The sequence below is a fragment of the Fundulus heteroclitus genome, chromosome 8 (genome assembly GCF_011125445.2).
Source record: "Fundulus heteroclitus isolate FHET01 chromosome 8, MU-UCD_Fhet_4.1, whole genome shotgun sequence".
In the NCBI taxonomy this organism is placed as follows: domain Eukaryota; kingdom Metazoa; phylum Chordata; class Actinopteri; order Cyprinodontiformes; family Fundulidae; genus Fundulus; species Fundulus heteroclitus.
This window is the reverse complement of record NC_046368.1, coordinates 35,127,950-35,150,051: the sequence shown is the minus strand read 5'-3', so window position 1 is coordinate 35,150,051 and position 22,102 is coordinate 35,127,950. Positions and strand designations below refer to the sequence as shown.

The 22,102-nt window shown below is 42.0% G+C and overlaps 1 protein-coding gene across 5 annotated transcripts in view; it reads left to right on the top strand.

The window, feature by feature from the left end:
* nrg1 (neuregulin 1) overlaps window positions 1-18,060 on the top strand; it is an 84,385-nt gene extending 66,325 nt beyond the window's left edge. For 4 of the 5 annotated variants that reach the window (XM_012854278.3, XM_012854277.3, XM_036140670.1 and 1 more), the window contains exon 8: window positions 15,780-18,060. In XM_012854278.3, the coding sequence (XP_012709732.1) occupies window positions 15,780-16,392 (613 nt within the window). In that variant the 3' untranslated portion in view covers window positions 16,393-18,060. Of the gene's footprint in view, window positions 1-11,305; window positions 11,504-15,779 lie in introns of all 5 variants that reach the window. The other variant, XM_012854280.3, reaches the window with a different exon arrangement.
* The last annotated feature ends 4,042 nt before the right edge of the window (window positions 18,061-22,102 follow it).

Genomic DNA, 22,102 nt, shown 5'->3' with positions numbered 1-22,102 from the left:
CTGAGAATGTATGTGTCCTGCCCTGGACAGTTAAATGCTGCAGGAAACACTCTTCATGCAATTAAAGCAAAGTGAAAAATACCATTTCTGAACCTAAATATTTTGGAATTCCCCTAAACAAAACACAAATGAATGTTAACTCACACCCAAGAATGGCGATCAGACTGTTGGAAAGTAAAGAGGCAAATGCCTCTTTTTATCTTTCCAAAGGAGGTGCAACAGAAAACATTTGAGAACCACTGCATTAGTCTTTTTGTTCATCTTCGCCAATCTGTTGTGTCTCTCACAAGTTCAACAATAATGGAGATAGACTCTAGGGCCCTGTCTACACAAAAATGGGTTTGGTTGTACCTGACAAAATTCTTGGTCAGATAGCTGGTTGGGACCAGCTATCTGACCAAGAATTTTGTCTGAATGGGTTCAGACAAATTGCCCGACCACATTTGAAACCTGCTCCCAGACTGGGAAGCTTGAAGTCGCTCACTAAAGTCTGGATAACCAGTTACCAACTGCCGTGTTTGCACATGCAAGTCAAATGTAGACATCGCCTCTCCTTCAATGCACATGCAATAACACAAACAACAAAGGTGGACTATGGAGCCGTGGTTGTGTTTCAGACACTATTCAATTTCTTGTGGATTTCACACTAATACATTTTGCTTTTCCAATAGGTTTGTGTGGGCTTCCTTGAGGTCGGTCTCTCTCCTGTGTTTGTTGTTTTGCCCAGCTCTTTTTCCTCTTTCTTCTGTACTTCTGTGGCAGGGTTAGCATGCCTCACTGGTGTGGCATAGGTAATACAATGCCTATTACGGCTCCCTCGGCTTTGTGTAGTTTCATCTTTATGCTAAAACTTTTCTGTGCAGGTACAGTATTCAGCTCTGCATGGATGTTAACCTGGCAATCTAGAGTGATAAAGTGTAGCAATCTGCACATTATCAATCCTGTCCTGCTTCCATCGAATCCGTTCAGGGAAAGGAAGGACATTCAACAGAACTTACTGAGCTGATTGGGCTAAGCGACACCTAACGCCCACCTACCAAAGGTTGGCTTTAGCCAATCATGGTATCAAATGAAAATGTCATAAGATGCAGGTACCATGAGAAACCAGAACAAGTTACACTGGTCAAGGCACTTCCTGTTCTTCTGTCAAAGATGAAATCGGGAAAAAGAAAGAAAAAAAAAAAGATGAAATCTTAGATTCTGACAAAATAGATGTAATAACAGCAGCTATGCATGTGTCCTCTTGCGTTGCCATGTTGGTTCAGCTGTGGGCTAAGCACCTCTTGCTTTCATTGCAGCTGTATGTCTCGCCTTAAACCATAATACTGCAGTGTGATTGGCCTGAACCGTTTTTGGGTACGGTCACAATGGTTGAAGCGGGTGTGGTACAAGATGGATTCTTGTGTGTTTGTGAACGCACAAATACTGTGAGAATTTAACTTGTAAGCAAAGTTGAGACTTTGCTTGCTTTTCATCTCTGAACAAGTGATTGCACAGGCTGTGAAATGCTCAGAAAGGGGGTGTCACTACGAAAGTAAAATTAGATCCTAATTGACTTAACATGTAAGCACTAGTAGTGGCATACCAAAAGAAAACCCACATATACATGATGAGAACATGCAACTCCCTGGCAGAGAGACACTGGCCCAGATTGAGGACCTTTTGGCTTCAGTGTAAATGTGCTAACAAATGCTCCACCATGCATTGTTTATGTAGATCTTCATTTTAAAAACGTAAAATGTAATCGATGGGAAACTACGCCCAAGTTTGCCCTTGTTTCAGGGGTGGACTGGAAAGAAAAGGTGGCCCAGGAAGTTCTTGACAGACTGGCCCACTCTGGACTGAGTTGCTTTTTTAAAATGAAAAAAATAAATAGGCCTATAGATACATATACCAACACAGTTACCGTGCTAATGTGAAGATTTTTATTCTCAGATGGCCAATATAAAATACAGCAACAATATGTATACATATACAGTCTACAAGATAAACTATAAGAAGCCCAAATTGTTTCTTGCCTTTCAACAAAATAACTTCCAACTTTGACAACTTGTCGTGTCCTGCGTACTTGTTGCCGGTAAAGGTGCGTTCACATTGAGTGCGAATGTGGCAGGCCAAGCGACAAATTTACATGATATCCCTATGCACAGGTTAGCACACGCTAAGCACACGCTAAGCAAGGCCACATAGGCAATTCTAGCGATGCAAGCCTCGCGATTTTATCGATTAAAGTGAAGCCAGAGCGACACGACATCTGCGAGGGATGAGAAGCGACAGTTGTTGGAGTTGAAAAAGTGGAACTTTGTGTTTTGTCGCGATGCGACGACTAATCAGGAACTTTATGTGGCTGTGACGTGTGGCGAAGGGCTACGATGGAGACAAAACTGTTTTCCTTCATCTTGGAAGACAAGCTGATAGTGGCCAGCAGGCAATGGTGACTCCCACTGAGGGGTGGTGGGCGAAGGGGGTAGTGTAGTGTGTTCCATTGTTAGATTGACCTTTGCCAGTGGTAGTGGTATTGCTCTTACAGCTGTTTATGACATTGCCGTGTTACACAGATATCTCATGTTTTTGGTGGGGAGTGTGACTGTTCTGGACTTGGACAGGGTGATTAGCTCTGTTCTGTTTCTGCTCTGTATGGTGTGGCTGTGGCCAACAACAGCCGGATTAAGGAGCACAAGGCTACAACTTGTTTTATCGTGCGTGAGAGTTCCAATGCCTAGTAGATTACAGTGTGCAATGTATAAAAGCATTTGTGTAGCTCAGCAGCTCAGAATTTTGATAATTTATCTTTGATGATTAGCTCCCAGACTTTGAGGTTGGAAGGCCAATTTCCATCACCCTCATCAGGTTCATGCCTGGACTCAGGCTGGATCACTACAGAACATTACTCTACTTCCAGTAAGAAGGGAAGTGTTGGTGAACTTAAGATTACTTTAAACCTAAATTTGCCAGGAAACCCCTCCATGACATTTCCTGCATTCTGGTGTATTTTAACAGGTTACATGCATAAGTAAGAATGTTATAGATTATGTATTTATATCACTGATGTCTTTCATGAAGGTTACACAACTAGAATGCACTAAAAATGAAAATAGATTTTAGTAAAAGACCTGGCTAGCTTGGGTGTCCCATCTGAAGCTAACGCTCCTGCTGCTCTTAGGGTCACTGAGGCACACAAACGCTCTGACCACAATAAGGTGGCAATCCCACAGGGTGGAAACAACAATAATGAATTACAAATAAATAAGAAAAAAATATATATATATATATATATATCCTTCATCCATGTTTGAACAGCTAACTGCATAACATAAATCTTACAGATTAAGCCATTAAGCATTTTTACATCTCAAATGAATGTAACCCTAATCCTAACCTAACAATAAATTAAATATAGTAATAATAGTAATAATAAAAAAAACTTCTAGAAGGTAATTAACAAACACAGCATTTGTAGGGATTTCACTGGGTTTCACAAAGCCAGCTGTTGGGTGCAACAGAGTTAAATCCAGAAATGTGCTAGATTTGGTTGCAAGGCTGGATAGGGTTATTTCAGAAATGGAAAATAGATTTTCACAGAAGAATACTGACCTGATGAAAGCCAAGGATATTGAGCAGATCAGATACTGAGGGGGGTGGGGGGAGGGGAGGGGGTGGATCATCAGTATCAGTATGGCCCACAATAGAAAGTGCAACACTTTCACCAAGGTGTTTGCTAATTGTCCTCCTCCTCTTTGGATGATGTGAATCATCCCCAACAGCAGTCTGAGACAACTCACCCCAATACTCATCATCATGGTCCCTGATGTTTTTTAAGGATTCAAGTAATGCATCAATGACCTCGAAAGCACTACACATATTCACTGTGTGAGACTTGAGTATTACATTGGCTGGTTTCAAGACACCAAGCACCCTCACTAGAAATGTTCCAGTCTTAAAGAGGTCTTGCCTTTTAATTTGACTGAGCAAGCCTGATGCCTCAGTGCACAGGTCAACAGCAGCATCGTCATCCTCTGTCATCTCAAATAAGATACTGGGAATGTGGTCTTTATTTTTCGCAATGCACCTTGTCACCTCATAGTAGCTTGTCCATCAAATCTGAAGCAGCCTTCTAAGATCAGGTGCATCATGCTTCTTGGACACATACCGATGCCGTACAAAAAGTTGTAGAGTGAACTGGAGAGTTAAAAAAATCGTTTTGCACATGGTTCACTCTGCATGGCATGCACAACCACTAAATGCAGCTGATGGTTGTAGCAGTGGATGTATGGAATGTGTCTTGCAATCTTCTTTTGGAGCAGAGCTTGTACACCACCTCTCACCGCACTCGCTGCCGCCGCCGCCTCGCCAGTTTTATTATTATTATTATTATTTTTTATTTTTTTTATGTTGGCGAGATGCTACCGCCACCGCCTCGCCAAGCCGCCGCCACCTCGCCGCGGCCGCCGCAGTAGCGTCTCACCAACATAAAAAAAAAAAAAAAATATATATATATATATATATATATATATATATATATATATATATATATATATATATATATATATATAATAATAATAATAATAATAAAACGTTGACGTTAACACGCGGTTCTTTGTTGTTGCTTTCGCGCGTGCATATAATGAATGGCAGGGCAAAAACACATGGAGTTCTCGCCGTAAAGCGAGACTTCTGTGTGTGCGGGCCGAGAGCTCTTGCAATTGCAAGTGCGGTATTTCCCCCACAGACCCCCAGGGCGGCCGAGAAAACCTTTGTTCGACCTGAAATGACTCATTTAATCATCCAAAACAGTATGGAACACATTAATTAACAGAATCAGATCATTTTGCCATTGTTAAATGGCCAACATTGCAAATTACAGTTTGATAATCCATCCATCCATCCATCCATCCATTTTCTGGCCCTCTTAATCCCTCATGGGGTCACGGGGGTTACTGGTGCCTATCTCCAGCATTCACTGGGCAAGAGGCGGGGTACACCTTGAACAGGTCACCAGTCTATCGCAGGGCAACACAGAGACAAACAGGACAAACAACCCAGTTTGATAATATTTAAGTTAAATTTTCTGTTCTTTATTTCAATCACACAATACTAAACAGGACTTGTCAGTGAAAAATAATGTTTCACTTCTACACTTTGGCACAGATTAGGGAGGTTTGAGATGGGCCTGTAGTTCTGGAGTAGAAGTTTGTCTAAATTGTTCTTTCTCAGCAGTGGTTTGATAATTGCTGTTTTTAGGGACTGGGGGAAAACACCTGACAGAAGGGACGTGTTTATTATCTGGGTCAAATCAGACGCTATGCCAGGTAAAACTTTTTTAAAGAAAGCTGTGGGTAGAACATCAAGGCAGCTGGAGGAGGAACTTAGCTGCTGAATGATCTGCTCTAAGCTTTTGTGGTTTATTTCGCTGAAATGGGACATTTTGTCAGAAATAGTTCCAGCTGAATAAAGCATTGGTTCTGGTGTTGATATGGTAGTACAAAGTGATCCTCTAATTTTTAGGATTTTTTCAGTAAAGAAGTTAGCAAATTCGTTGCAGGCCCTGGTGGAGTGGAGTTCGGAAGTCACGGACACAGGAGGATTTGTTAACCTGTCGACTGTGGAAAATAAGACACGAGCATTATTAATGTTTTTCTTGATGATCTCAGAGAAGAAAGATTCTCTTGCATTTTTCAGTATATACATTTTTCAATATATAAGTAAATAACATGCAAAATATTTCAGCACATGACTTTCTCAGTACTTGATAGTTTTAGTACATAAAAGTATATGGCATTGACATTTTAAAGGCTTAAGCCCCCCCCCCCCCCCCCCCCCCCTGAACATGAGACAATCCTCGTTATTCGATGCTGTAGCACACATATTCCCTAGTTACTGGAGGAAAATAGGGCGTACCAATATGGCAGCTGGTGGCTTCAAAGCGACCCGTTCTAACAGCGGGCTAATTAGCACTCCAGTGTAGAATAGAAATCAGTGATTACAACCCCCTCATACGACACGGTTCTTATTAAACCCAATCAATCAGAAGCTCTATCTCTTTTTTCCATCAAGAAAAATGCAGAAGAAGTGAAGTTGTCCCAATGAGGACAAAGAGTATACTTTCACTGATGATGTCTGAGTAAAATTTAGCTATCCAATGTCAAAATCTAACCTGTTAATGTTTGCAATGAGAACTTTAAAGTTTTGTTATGCTTACTTTCAGTCTCAGCCTTTGTTTATTTTGAGGGTACACAAGAACAGTAATTAATGGTAAGGTTATGTTATAGTACTGATTTAGTAATCGTGTCTAGAGGTCAGAGATTACCACACAACCATAAACTATACTTCAACATAAATCTGTCCACGGTCGCTTGCTGTTGGGTTCTTTAGTCTGGTCCGCCCGGTCCAAGTTCCTTTATCTGCTGTTCTTCCTCCAGCAAAAGCCTCGTTAAATTATTGCTTTGTAAACAAATAACCACATTTTTATTTGCTGTGCCATTTGCTCCGGTCTTGATGTTGTCTGATTGTTCAATTTACATTAATATGTTTGAGTGAGATTTGCGCCTGCGAATCTAAGGTGCCAGGGGTGTGACTTTGATTGACACATATAGTGAATTAATCTGATTGGATCAGGATTGGGACAAAAAGCACTGATTGGTCATGGGTGCAGCTCTGCACCCATGACCCATGATCTCTTTTAGTAACCAATCTGAGCCAAAGGTTTTATAACATACATTAAACACTCATCTGTCTGACGTACCTCGCTTTCTAAACATTAGAATTAGCCCTACACAAAAAATAACCCAAATAAACCCACAATGGAATATGAATGCTGAAAAAGCAAAAGCCAGACATATTTTATGGGAGAAGAGATGCAATAATTACTTTGTATTTCATAATTTGTTTACTGTGTCTACAATTTTCCTGCGATTTTATGGGGTTAGCACTGTAGCACCCCCTATTGATAAGTTGCCACCGGGATCATCATTCAATAATTTATGTCAGTCCATTAGTTGCTTTGTCATTCAAATTTACTTTCTGTGCTGCAAAACTACATTTTTTTATCCATATTGGTAATGTTGCCAGAAATGTTCTAAAAAATCCAAAAGATTCAAGATACATTTTACCCTATTTCCCTTTAGATTTGAAACCCTTTACAGAATGTATCTGTTCATCAGATTTCATACATAGATTCCCCTCAGTAAAATTTACATCATCTGACTTCTTATTTCAATAGGGTGTTTTCAGCTGACGTCACGCTCACGTGACTACTCAGCGCGTCCGCCATATTGGGTGGCAGTCGTTTCGCACCGTTGACCTGCATTGTATGACGCCTTAGGCAGTATTGGAAGTGAACAATGGGGAAAACGTGTTTAATGGTTGGTTGCTCGGCCCGTGGAGGTGGAGATCAACGCTTTCTATCGCCTACCAGCCGTAATAGTGAATCAGTGTGAAAAAAAAAAAAACAGCTGTCTGAACAACGCCGTCACCTATGGCTGACACGGATATCCAGGTCCGATTTGGACGGTGTTAAGCTGGAATACGCCAGAGTCTGCGGTGCTCACTTTGTCACAGGTAATTAACTGTTAAGTATTTAAAACATATAAGAAGAATATATTAATAATAGGGCTTGGGCGTTATGACTTATTACTTTCCACGGCTGTCGTGTTGACTGCCTCCGCCGCCTCTACTGCCTATTACTACCGCATACTGTACTCCCTCTCTCAGCCGTGTTTTAATTTGATTAATTTCACCTTAACTTGATTTCAACCATGGTAAACCGTTGCTGTATTGTGGGCTGTAACAGCGCAACACATGATCGCCATGGGAAAAACATAGAAACAGATTAATTTTCCACCGCTTTCCTGCCTGGAGGCGCAACCACGGAGAACAACTGTTAGCGATAACAAAGAGTCGTCGGCTCGCTTGGATCGCGGTTGTAAGTCGACCGAACATAACTTTCCACAGTATCCCGATGTCAATGAGAGTGTGTTCTAAACGTTTGAAACACATAGCAGCAAGTTAAAAGTACATTACATGCGCGAGTGGTTGTTAGCGCTAACGGTTAGCATGTGCTAACCCGTCTGTACGCAGCTTACCTTTGAACGAGTTGCTGTGTTCCCACTGTTTGCTGGCTTTATGATCTGCAGCTCCTACCGGCGCCAATACGGTAAATACAACTTAATTTTGCACTGGTCATTGTTCTGCTTAAATAATTAAAGCCGCGAGCGGCGTCGATCGGCCTTGCAGCCAAGCGCCTTCGCGCACCGCCCGCCGCCGGCGGGCGGTGCAACACATTTGCGTCGGATTGTTTACATTTTTACCATCTTATTAAAACTCACCCGTCCACGTATGATGGCGATTTCCTTGATGTACATAACCAGATGTGAACTGGTTGTGAGCCTCTAGATCCTTGTAAGCTCTCATTTCCTCAAGAGTGTGCAGAGGGTTTTCACCGAACACCAGGTAATGCACTATGTCGCCGTGCTCTACATTTGGCCAATCATCTGGATTACGGCTTAACAAGGCACCGTGGAGGGCATACGGGTCCATATGGTCGATCACGGAACATTTCCTCAGATATACGTCCTTATGTGGTCGCTCTAGCCCGCTGGCGTACTTATCCATTCGCGATACGATAATACGTGTAAGACAACTAGAGATAAGGAAGTGTGCCACCCAATATGGCGGACCGGAAGTTGGCCAGTGACGTCAGTGAAAACACCCTATTATGTCCTGATTGAGAAGTAACCTGAGTTGTTAAACTACAGAGACATTCCAGTGTGTGACAACTGCGATCATTCGAAGCTGCTGGCTTCCCTACAACGACCACTCCACCAACGACCACTCCACCTCCCCCCACTCCTCCTCCTTACAGACCCACTGTCTGCTCCTCACCACCTCAATCCACATCCACTGACTCCACCCCTCCCCCTACTTCACATCATGTCCTCCAAAACCCGAGGACCTCACCCCTCCCCCTACTGTTACCTCTACAGTGTCCTTCACTCCTTACCTGGTGAGAAGACAACTTACCAGACTCCACTCCGGCAAAGCTGCAGGCCCCGATGGTGTATTCCCCAGGGTGCTCAAAGCTTGTGCCTACCAGCTGTGTGGAGTACTTAGCCAAGTCTTCAGCTTGAGCCTGCACTTCCAGAGAGTCCCCGTGCTGTGGAAGACGTCCTGCCCCAGGACTACAGACCGGTGGCACTGACGTCCCACATCATGAAGACCTTTGAGAGGCTAGTCCTGGAGCAGCTAAGGCCCATGGTCAGGCCCTTCACTGATCTACTAAAGTTCGCCTACCAGCCCCGCCTGGGAGTTGAGGATAGCATCATCTTCCTGCTGAACAGAGTCTACACTCCCCTGGACAAGCCGGCGAGCACTGTGAGAATCATGTTCTTTGATTTCTCCAGTGCTTTCAACACCATCCGTACGGCTCTACTGGGTGAGAAGATGAGGGCGATGCAGGTGGAGGCCCCCATCGTGTCCTGGATTGTTGATTACCTGACGGGCAGATCACAGTATGTACGCCTACAGAACCGTGTGTCTGACAGGGTGGTCAGCAACACTGGGGCCCCTCAGGGGACTATCCTCTCCCCCTTCCTCTTCACCCTTTTCACCTCAGACTTCAACTATTGCAGTCCTGCCACCTTCAGAAGTTTTCTGATGACTCAGCAATAGTTGGCTGCATTAAAAAGGGGGATGAGAGTGAATATAGGACTGTGGTGGACAACTTTGTCACTTGGAGTGAGCTGAACCATCTGCAACTCAACGTGACAAAGACTAAGGAGCTAATAGTGGATGTGAGGAGGACAAAAACACCTGTGACCCCTGTTTCCATCCAGGGGGTCCCCGTGGACACTGTGGAGAAGTATAAATACCTGGGAGTGTACTTTAACGATAAGCTGGACTGGACTAGAAACACAGAGGCAGTCTACAAAAAGGGCAAAAGCCGACTCTTTTTCCTGAGGAGGCTGAGGTCCTTTAACATCTGCGGTACGATGCTGAGGATGTTTTATGAGTCTGTTGTTGCCTGCACGCTCTTCTTTGCTGTCACTTGCTTGGGCAGTGGGCTGAGGGTCGCTGACAACAACAGACTAAACAAACTGATCAGGATGCTCTACCATCTTCGACAACGTCTCACACCCTCTCCATGACACACTGGCCCAGCAGAGGAGCTCCTTCAGCAGAAGACTCCTCTCACCCAGATGCACCACAGAGCTCCGCAGGAAATCATTCATCTGTGACCAAGACAGCAAGTCTTTGTGATGTATCAAGAGCCACGGTATCCAGGGTAATGTCAGCATACCACCAAGAAGGACGAACCACATCCAACAGGATTAACTGTGGTCGCAAGAGGAAGCTGTCTGAAATGGATGTTCGAGTGCTAACCCGGATTGTATCCAAAATACATAAAACCACGGCTGCCCAAATCACAGCAGAATCAAATGTGCACCTCAACTCTCCTGTTTCCACCAAAACTGTCCATCGGGAGCTCCACAGGGTCAATATCCACGGCCGGGCTGCTATAGCCAAACCTTTGGTCACTCGTGACAATGCCAAACGTTGGTTTCAATGGTGCAAGGAGCGCAAATCTTGGGCTGTGGACAATTTGAAACATGTATTGTTCTCTGATGAGTCCACCTTTACTGTTTTCCCCACATCCGGGAGAGTTACGGTGTGGAGAAGCCCCAAAGAAGTGTACCACCCAGTCTGTTGTATGCCCAGAGTGAAGCATGGGGGTGGATCAGTGATGGTTTGGGCTGCCATATCATGGCATTCCCTTGGCCCCATACTTGTGCTAGATGGGTGCGTCACTGCCAAGGACAACCGAACCATTCTGGAGGACCTACACCATACTAATAAATTATTGTGGTCTAAAACCAGGTGTTTCAGTTTCATTGTCCAACCCCTGTACATGTGCATATATATTGACTTATATATGTATATATTTACATTACTTTATGTGGAATGTTGTAAATATATACATTTTTGTATATCTGGAGCGTGTAACAAAAGTAATTTCCCTGTGAGATTATTAAAGTATGTCTGATTCTGATTCCAGGGGTGTAGTTGTGAGTTTTTCAATGTAATGCGTTTTTGACATTTTACTGAGCTGACAATCTGTTCCTGTTTTCTGACTCCACTTTTTGATTCTCCTGTACATCGAAAATAATAACCAAAAACAAAAACATTATATTAAACAAAATATTTATTAGATCAGCTTCTGTCTAAACACATTTTATGTGAGGCAAACTGTGGGCAAAACGACTTACAGTATATGGTCCCCATGTCAATAACTCCCTCCCTGTCTCTGCAGCTGGAGTGAGGACTGGAGCAACAATGTTCTGTCTGATACTGAGTCTTACTCTGTGATGTCATTGGCGGAGAATAGCCAACGAGCCACACAGGGTGTCCGGGGTCGTCTGAATGCCACAAGTGGCCCCACTGACTTAAGTTCTAATTCAGCAAAGTGCAGAGACACCAAACTCCAACAAGAGTTGCCTTAAAGTTCCAGGTAACTGATGAAAAAAATCTTAAAATTGACTAATAATCTCAACCATGAAAAACAGGAAATACTTTTTGTGATTTTGATTAAATATCTGACCATCAAACATTTCTCAAAATATATTAATGGGGTAAATTTTAGTTGGGCCTAAAGCAGAGACTTATTCCTGAACCAGCACCTTCTCAGTACATGGTAGTCTAAAACCTTAACCATAGATGGTGACACTTGTTTTACTGCAGTTTTCAGTTCACAGTAGACTCAATCTGGTTGTATCCAGTTGTACTTGAACATCCTGGTCAATTTACTGTCACCTAAGGATGATGAACTTTTTGAAACTTTTATATAATTGCTTCTATACACACCAAAACTGGTTCAAATGCATTCTCAAAGGACTAAAATAAATTTACTAATCAGGCCCATGGTGGGTGCAAGTAAATGTTTTGCTAGTGTTTTCATTTCCTGTTTCTAGAATATGCAGCGGTCATCCGCAGTCCTATACTAGGTATTGTTCTCAGTTATTTATGCACTCAGTGAAAGATCCAGCATCAGTTGAATGAAATATATACAATCTAATACTCAAAACAAAAATATAACAATAAGAATAATAAGAATTCCTTTATTGTCCCGCAAAGGGGAAATTTGGGTGTGACAGTGGCAAACACATGGACAGTTATACACAATTTTTAGTGATTAGAAAAAAAGAAACCCAGTCTAATCTAAAGGTAGCCCTAAAGAAACACCGAGATTAGAAGATAAGGGTAAATACTAGAGTATATATAATGTCCTTAAGCATTAAAACTACAATACATTGAAAATACACAGAGATCTGAGCATATGTTCAGATCTATATGTGGTAAAACATTCAACATATGTTTTACCACTTTGATAGGCCTTGCTTCAAATTGTAGGGATGTAAGGGGGGGAAAGTTTTGTTGCAACACATCTGAAAATTTGAAAATGGGTTCCAGAGTGTAATGCTTTAAAAGTACCTTGGTTTCTGATGTGTAGACAGGAAAAACAGAATATGGCAGAATGGGGAAGCCCTGGAACATGCACTGTATGATTTAGTGCTGGTGCAGGGAGTGTGTGTACACATGCGCCTGTTGTTAAATTTCAAAGAAAATACTGCCTAGTGGCGTGGCAGAAATCCCACAATTTTTAACGTTTCTATAAGTATTATGTTTACAGAGATTGTATTTAAACATTGTAGATGTGTTAACAGAAAAAGAATACCCATTTTCAATTGACCGTATGAACAGGGCCTATGAAAAACAATAGAGATTAAAACCTGTTATTGTTGCATTTCTGAATGAATATATATCAATACACACACATCCTTGTTTAGAATACAAAGTGAGGACCATGCCTTGAGTTCCATAGACTCATTTATTTTCAAGCCTTTCTATGGCCGAACCTTGACCCTGATCCTACCCCTAACCTTCACCAGTACATACCTAATCCTTACATTAGTGCTAAACCCACCCTAACCCCTAGCCCAGAAAAAAAGTGAGGACCAAAAGAAAGATCCTCATTTTACAAAGTCTTCACTTTACTGGTAAAATGAGCAAAAAGCATTCTCGCTCTAACCTGACAACAGCCAGCTGCATGTATCGCTCCGCCTAGCTCCACTCACATACATCTGGGACACCGCGATAGGGATTGCCTTTACTGAAGGCTGGGCCTTATCAAAACTCCTTGCATATGATTGGATAAGCCACTTGTCTGTCATATTTATCGACGTGCTATTTCAACCACTCACACCGAAGCCAACCCGTGACGCTGATGAGACCGACGCAGGAAAAAAAAAAAACCTGTAATGGCGGACCCGCGAGGCGGCCGCGAAAAACGTGTCGTTCACCCCCCCCCGTTCCGCGAGCCGGTCCGCGGAAAACGTGTCGTTTACCCCCCGCCCGCTCCGCGAGCCGGTCCGCGGAAAACGTGTCGTTTACCCCCCGCCCGCTCCGCGAGCCGGTCCGCCTCGCATAAGCTAATTCCTGCGGGAAACACTGTAGTGGCAGGCGTTTTATTGACAGTGAGCTGACAGGAAGAGGGGGGAAGACAGGCGGCAAAGCGCCGCGGGTCGGAGTCGATCCCGGGCCGACCGCGTTGAGGACTAATAGGCCTCCTTATATGGTTAGCGCTAACCGAAAACAAAACTTGCCAAATCCGGTCGGGAGAAGGGCGAAAACATGGTTTCCACCAACAAAAGCCTTCAGAGCCGTTCTCTGATGTTCTTTTAATGAAACAATATCAGATAGATTGGACAACACGGAAGAAATAGCAGCATCAATGTTAACGGAATCTCACGGTGGCTTCTCCACTACGTCACATCCATGAAACACCAGCCCTGCGTCCTGATTGGCCAGACCAAAAATTTGGTTGGGGAAATCACTTTCAATGAGCCATGTCCCAGATGTATGTGAGTGGAGCTAGGCGGAGCGATACATGCAGCTGGCTGTTGTCAGGTTATTCTCGCTCAGCTGCAAGTACAAGAACACACACACACACACAAACCACCTTTCTGCATGGAGTTTACATGTTCTCCCTATATTTGCATGGGTTCTCCCTGGGTGCTGATCTGGCTTCCTTCTTATTCTTTTTGTTTACTGGTAGATTGCAACCTTAGCTTTTAGGTGCATACCGCCACCTACTGTATCGGAGCGATCTGGCTTCCTGCCACATTCCAAAAACATGACTGCTGAGTTTGTTGGTCTCTGCAAGTTACTTAGATGTGAATGGGTGTGTACTGACTACTATAGTCTGTATTTTGCTAAATATCTAATTTTCACCTTGGAGAAAATTTTCTCATTCAGGATATCAGAAAAAACGTCTGTTAGAGGAAGTTAATTGGAACTAGAGCTCTTTCAAAAGAGTGCCCCCTAGTGGAGGTTAATTTTAAGGCGCTTGTACGGTTGTGGAAATTTGATTTTCAAGCCATGGCTGTTGCACCTAGTGAAATGGGGGGAAAAAAGTCTTAAAGTTGTGAGTTTTCACCTGGTAATCTGACAACTTGTTAATTTAGTAATTGTCATGATTTGTCTTGGATGAACCCGGACACAGCACATACACCACAGAGCTGGTTTCCAGAGTTTGAGACAGCAGGTAGTGGATGATGAAGCCAGAGTCATTTTACCAGACAGAGTTGTAGAGGTGCAGGAACTGGCAGACAGGAAAAGGACAGGCATAGTGGTCAGAAGACTGCAGACGAACCGGTAACCATGAACAAACTGGGGTGAGTTTATATAGTGGTGTGAGCAGGTGTAATGAATACATGGTGATTGCAGCCTGACAGGTGTTCCTAATCAGGGCTGCATTGGAGACTGAGCGAGAAATGTTCAGAATACAGCCTTCAGGCTGCATCATGACAGTAATAAGCTCACATTTTGAAAGTTTGTCACGATTTGTCTTTGGATGAACCCAGACACAGCACGCACACACAGAGCTGGTTTTAAGACAGTTTATTGCAAGCAGTGAATGATGACATAATGAACCAGAGTCTGTAACCAGGCAGAGATGAAGGATGCAGGAGCTGACTGGCAAGTACACAGCAGTAGTCCATAAAGAGTTAGACAACAGAGTTCGCAGCTCGGCAAAGAGTTAGCTAGAGCACAGCAGCAGGCCCTGCAGCACGACCGAGAATCCACAGCTTGGCAGAGTGCTAACCAGAGCTCAGCAGCACCGCAGAGAGTGAGTTCTTGAAAGCCAGAATAACAGCAGGATTAGCAGCAGGACAAGGTGGATACTTGAAGACCAGAACCATAGCAGGATAACAGCTAATCCAGGTGAATACTTGCAGAATGAGATCCCACAGTCCAGAAACTCAGCCTGAGATGCAGAAGCCAGCAGAAATACAACTCAAAACACTAAGGTGGAAAACAAATGGTCAGACTGTGCAAACCAGGCATACAGACGAGGAGAAGGTGTTGAATGATGACAGACCGGCACTAGAGTGAAACAAAGGGAGGCTTAAATAAGGAAGTTGGCAGGTGAAATGAGTCTGACTGATTGATTGACTAACTACCAACAGGTGTGACTGACTGCAAGGGGAGTGAAGTGAAGGCTGAGTGAGAAGGGGAGGAGGAAACTAAAACTAACAATAAATAAAGTCAAATCATAACTAGAACCCAAACAAAGAGGAAAAACTGAAAACTAATAGTAAACAAAAGCCAAGTTAAAACTAAACCATGACATTTGTGTGTTCTCAGTTTCATATTCAATGTAACTCTATAATATGAAATTGTCAGCTCAGTTGTGTTTATAATAGTTCTGTTCTGGGTTTCTGCAGATTTGCTTCTTCCATGAAAGGCCTGTCTCAACTGTCTCCAGACTCAAAGACAGCTCTAAGCGCGCCCATCTCTCCTCCATCAGAGATGTCTGCTCCACTGTCCAGCCTGGCAATTTCTGTCCCCTCAGTGGCTTTAAGTCCCTCCGTTGAGGAGGAGTGCCCGTTGCTGCTCTCAAAGAAAAGTCAGCAACACATATCTTCAAGACTTGCTGATCAGAAGAGGAGCTTTTCCCACTACAATCACGGTCTTGCAGCACATAGCTTACCTTCCAGCCCATCACTTCTTGCAAAGAATGTTACCTACGGAGTCACAGGGGACTGTGACACCACTGCTGCCAGACACAGTTTTTTAGAATTACCTGAGAATCAAATGAATCAAACCAACAGTACCAGTAACTGCAGCACCAAAAGAGCTGCATGCCATGGCGTGCGTTCCATGGAGTCCAGTGACAGCATGCTATTCAGTGAAACAGGCGAGCCTCAGGGAGGTAACGCACCCTTCTTTGCTGCAGACAGCACCACAGCCCTTTGGGATATGGAGAACAGCAGGACTAACCCAGCATCACCAAGCCATGTCCTGCAGGTTAAACTTTACAATCCCATTGCTGTGTAAACAGAAATACCCTCAAATTCTACAGAGAAAAATTCTCTTCAAATCTAACATTCAACAAGCTAACTTCTATTCAAAGACTTTTTAAAAAAAACGGAAAAGAAACCTATTTTAGTGATGTAGTAAATAAAGAGTTTTGTAAAAACTGAAACAACTGTACAAACACGTTTATGAGCTGCAGGTGAAGTGCCATATGCTAGTATGTAGCAAAGGTTCCCAGTAGATTTCAGAGCAGAAAAATATCAACGGTGCCTTTCTGTTTAGTGTGGTTGAATGCTGAAATGCATTTCATACTGAGCTATGGATCACTGTCCCAAGATTTTGTTGGGTCCAGAGGCATGCTATGATAAAATATTGAGCATGTTGTGGTTTGATTTCCAGCTATTTCCTTTGACAGGTCACTCCTTTCATCCCCTTGTCTGATTTGTCCACTGAAATGAAATGCATCACTGAACTATCGCACCTGGACTCATGCTCAGTAATAGTTTTTAACATGGCTCATACCTGCATTTGTTGGGAGACACAGCGATCATGCTATTTTTTGTTGGTCTCTATCTTTCCCAGTAACCAATCACTGAATAAATATAACTGTGAGATAAATGTGCAATCACTAAAATCTACTTTCTAAGTGTTACTAATGCTGTCACTTCTATACGTAACATAACCATGTAGATTTCTTTCAGTTACATATTGGGTTTTAATCTGTATTGAAGTTATCATGCTGATGTTGTCACACTCGATCTGCAGGCTGGGGATTTTCCAATAGGGCTGCATAACAGAATGCCAATGTCTGCAACTTAACTCTTTACCAAGCTCCTTTTAAAAGCTGTCCTGTGAGATGTAATATAAGTAAATACTGAATATTTAAAACAAAGAAATGGAAATAAAGAAGGAGATGCTTTTGCTGCTTTTTTGCTGACCTGTAGCAAATCACTGGAGTGAAAATGGCTGCTAAAATGGATCTAGATGTAGTCAAATACACTGACTTTATCTTCATTTGAGTGAAACATGATCTTACATCTTCTAACAAAAATGTCTTGTTTAAAAGGGATTGTTTCATTTGTTTCCAAGGAGGCAGTTAACTTTGTTTCACAAACTGTAGAAATACTCAGTAACCCTGAAAGACAACGTTGAAAATGCAGAATAAATGCAGCTTTTTTTTCTGTCATGAAGTTACACATGTTGTGCCGATGTAGACATTTGGTGGCAACAGATAATGCTTTAAATACACATAATGCTTAACTGCCTTCAGTCGTATATCTTGGGCTTCCAAATTCAACAACTCCCAAATGTCAAAAATAGTTATTTGCACCTCTGTTTTAAAATGCTTCAGTTTGTGACGTATGTTTGTGGTGTCATTGCAAATGTAATAAAAAAAAGAACGAAGCAGGATTAACTGTCCATTATATGATTGGCCCCACATCTACAGGATCAAGACTTCTGCTGAACACTTGTCACCATAGAATGGGCAGATTTTTTTCAAGAAAAATCCTATAGTTTCTGGACCTTGTAAATAATCTTAATTTACCAAAGTTAAAAGAAATACTTATAAGAAACTAGTAAAAACAATTACATAGTTGATTGCCAATTTGCTTAGTTTAACACTGTAGATCTTTGACTTTTCAGCTGTGTAACTACTCAATAAAAAGCATTGGTCTCAGTGAATTGAAACATGGTCTCTGTTTTGTGCCTTGATGCGTTGCTATGTTTCTGTTTCATATTTAGTTCTTACAACACCTTGCAAAAGTTTTCACACAATTTTTCACATTTTGTCATGTTCCAAAAATTGTTTATGTAATAATTTTACAAATAATCTGAGAAGTGTGGCATGCATATGTATTCAGTTATCCTGAGTCAACACTTGGTAGTACCCTACCGTCATTAACTTGAACCCTTCAAAGGCCAATTCTAACACTTATAAGTGTTAGAATTGGCCAGTCCAACCATCGGGAATGTATGGTGTCTTGGATGATGTGACTTGATCTGAGCCTATTTTAGGTGTGGCTGTTGACCCTTAATGCCAGTCTTAGTTCTTTTGCAGCCTCTAACAGATTTCTTCCAGGATTTCCCTATATCAACTGTCAATTCAATTCAATTTTATTTATATAGCGCTATTCATGATACATGTCATCTCAAGACACTTTCCAAAGTCAAATTCAATCAGATTATACAGATTGGTCAAAAAGTTTCCTCTCTAAGAAAACCCAGTAGATTGCATCAAGTCTTGACAAGCAGCATCGACTCCTCCTAAAGGAGCGTAAAGCCACAGGGAGGGTCGTCTGCATTGTCCATGGCTTTGCAGCAATCCCTCATACTGAGCAAGCATGAAGCGACAGTGGAGAGGAAAAATCCCCTTTTTAACGGGAAGAAAAAACCTCCAGAAGAACCAGGCTCAGTATGAACGGTCATCTGCCTCGACCGAGTGGGGGTTAGAGAAGACAGAGCAGAGACACAATAAGAGAGACAAACAAGCACAGAAGCACACATTGATCCAGTAATCTGTTCTACATTAGATGGTAGTAGCGGATGATCTGTCATCCCTGGATGATGTCACAGCTAACAGAACGCCAGACCAGATGTACCTACTATGAAGAAAAAAGATGACAGAGAACAAAAAGGTAAAAGATGAAATGACAACAAGCAATGTAAATTGGAGAACAGTAGGAGAACTCAGCAGAGTGAGAGAAATAGAGATAGGTACCAGCACCCCTCGCGACCCCAGCAGGGATAAGTGTGTCGGAAAATGGATGGATGGATCTGAGACGTTTCTCCACACACCAGTAGGCCAAAAAGCTAAATTTTGGTCACATTTGATGACCAGATGAAGAATAGGACAGAAACATATGATATCCTATTTAGCCAGTGAGTTCTATGCCTGTTTTTAAGCTATTTCTGAAAGGTCTAGAAACCTACAACCTACTTGTCTAACCTTACAAATTCCACATATGCTGGCTGGGCATTAATCCCAATCAGAAGAGCTTTTATTGTATCAAACAAATTTAATCCTAAACCTTACACTCTTTCAAGTAAAAAGGAGAAGGAAAAGGCTGAAATGAAGTAAGGTACATTAACATTTCTAGTAAGTGGGTTTCTTTCTCTTGGAGAGGGGCCCTCTTATCCCCGAATGTTGTACAGCCTCCAATTGTTCTTCTGGTATTCTTACTGTAATGGTTCTTTGTTATTTATCATTTTTTAAATGTACACAGTACTGTTTGAAATGTTATAGTCAGGTTCAAGTGCACTAAAACAGCACTGGTGTAATGTGTGAGAGTTCTGGGAACCCGATATTCAAACCAGACAGTGTCTGCGTTTTTAAATGTTTATCTTAAAATAGTAGTTGGAGGCAGGAGAGACAGACATGCAGGAATGGCTGGAGACCGCAGAGTCAGGCTTGACCGGGTGACTGTGGCAGGAACTTGCAGATGACCTGGGGCTCACTCTTCGTACGTTGGTTAAAACATCCAAGATCAAATGAGACATCCAAGATAATATCATCGGGCTAACCATGATCCGGCTAATTGGGTTCTTCGAACACACCTGTTGTTTATGATTAGTATGGCTGGATTGAGTTATCTGAGATAACTGTGCATTCATGCGTTGGTTTAAAAGGAGAAATGTGTCAATAGTAGAAACAATGATCAGCAACGCTGCTATTGGCCACAGAACGCGCACAATTTTTCTCCCAAGCAGAACAAGAGCTTTTAATGGAAGGTTATGCTGAATTTGAGTCATTAATTAAAACGACAGCGGGTTTACACAGTAGTCACAAAAAAGTTACTGGAATATTACAAGCAATCGTGAATTAAAGAGTTTTAAACAACTTCAAGAGAACTATAACCTGGAAAAAATTTGATTTCTTTAGATACCTTCAGCTAAGATACCATTACAATAAAAATATATAATTTTTATTGTAATGAGGAGGATGAGACAGATATACCTAAAATCTTATTAGATTCCAGCAACGGAAGACCTCACAAAAACAAAAAACAAAAAAAACAATATCCAGACTATACTCATGTCTACAGACAGAGAGAAAATGTAATACAACATATCTTAAGGTTGAATGGGAAAAAGAAGCTAAAATAACAATAACTGATGATGTTTGGTTAAATATTTGTAATTCTGTGATCCACACGTCAAGTTCTGACCTATGGAGGGAATTTTCCTGGACATGCATGGTGCGTTTTTTTGTTACACCTAACATTAAAAGTAAACATTGTAACTACACTGAGAAGGCAAAATGTTGGAGGAACTGTGGGAATGTGTCTGCAGGACATTTTCATGTCTTCTGGGAATGTACTAAGATCACATCCTACTGGTCAGGAGTGATAAAAGAAATCAATCCTTAAATGGACTGAAATTTAGGCTGTGATTTTACTACAGTTTTCCTGGGTAGTTTACCCCATGAGCTGAGGAAGTCTGATAGATATCTCCTACTAATATTAATAGCAAGTGCAAAGAAAGCTATAACTCGCAGGTGCCTTGATGCGGAATCACCATCATGTTTGGACTGGAAGGACATAATTGAGGAAATTCACACAATGCATGACTTCTTCATTAAGACTTGCCACTTATAAATACAATAAATACTATAAAAAATAGAACAGTCATCAGAACTTGACATCAACTGTATAAGTAATGTAATTACTTTTTTCCTTTTTATTTTGATTATTATTAAACTGCTCCTGTCAAACTAGTTGCTCTGTAATTTTTGTTGGAGGGGGGTTCAATTGTTCAATGTATGTATGTATGTATGTATGTATGTATGTATGTATGTATGTATGTATGTTTTTAAAACTACTAAAATGACAAAAATATAGTGTTAAAAAAACGACAGGGAGCACATCAAAGTCTGCTAAAGCCAGGAGAGAGGGCTGGCAAAAAAGTAGCAGACAAATTAAAATTTGTAAGTACTATCCATGGTAGATGTTTCTATCACTTTCTACAGTATGTATTTTTGCATTTTAATAATTTCATATTTACTTTGTTCTTTTATATCAGAGCCTCCACGGGACCCACTAGAACATGGGGACAAGTAAAAGTGAAGTACAAGAATATTCTACATAATGGTAGCCTTCCCTACCCCTCCTCCACTTATAAAGTCGCAATCTAATCCTGTTTACATAAAATAAGCCTGCGAGCGAGCAGGTTTAAGCTTACGCACATGTTGCTATGACAGCAAGTCCAGGATGAGTTTCGAAGAACCAAGCGATCCAAGATCAAGCCAAATCGTCAACAATCAAATCCAGCTAACTGAGTTAGCGATGTATGAAGAACGAGCCCCATGTGATGCAGACAGAGACAAACTTGGTCAGGTGATGCAGATGGAGACAGACCAGACAATGCTGACAGGTCCCCAACAAGGACAAAGTGAGACACAGAATCCCCAGGAGCAACCTGAACCAGGCAATACACACAAGCACTAGTGAAGTCAACTAGCGAGGGCAGGGCAAGAACAGGGGTCCGTTCTTCGTAAGTTGCTTAAAACATCCGAGATCAAATGACACATCCAAGATGATTTCATCTGGCTAATCATGATCCGGCTAATTGGGTTCTTCAAACACACCTGTTGTTTACGATTAGTATGGCTGGATTGAGACAACTGCGCGTTCATGCGTTTGTTTAAAAGGGGAAATGTATCGATAGTAGAAACAATGATCAGCAGCGCTGCTATTGGCTGTTTAGCATGGCTCAAGAACGCCCACAGTTTTTC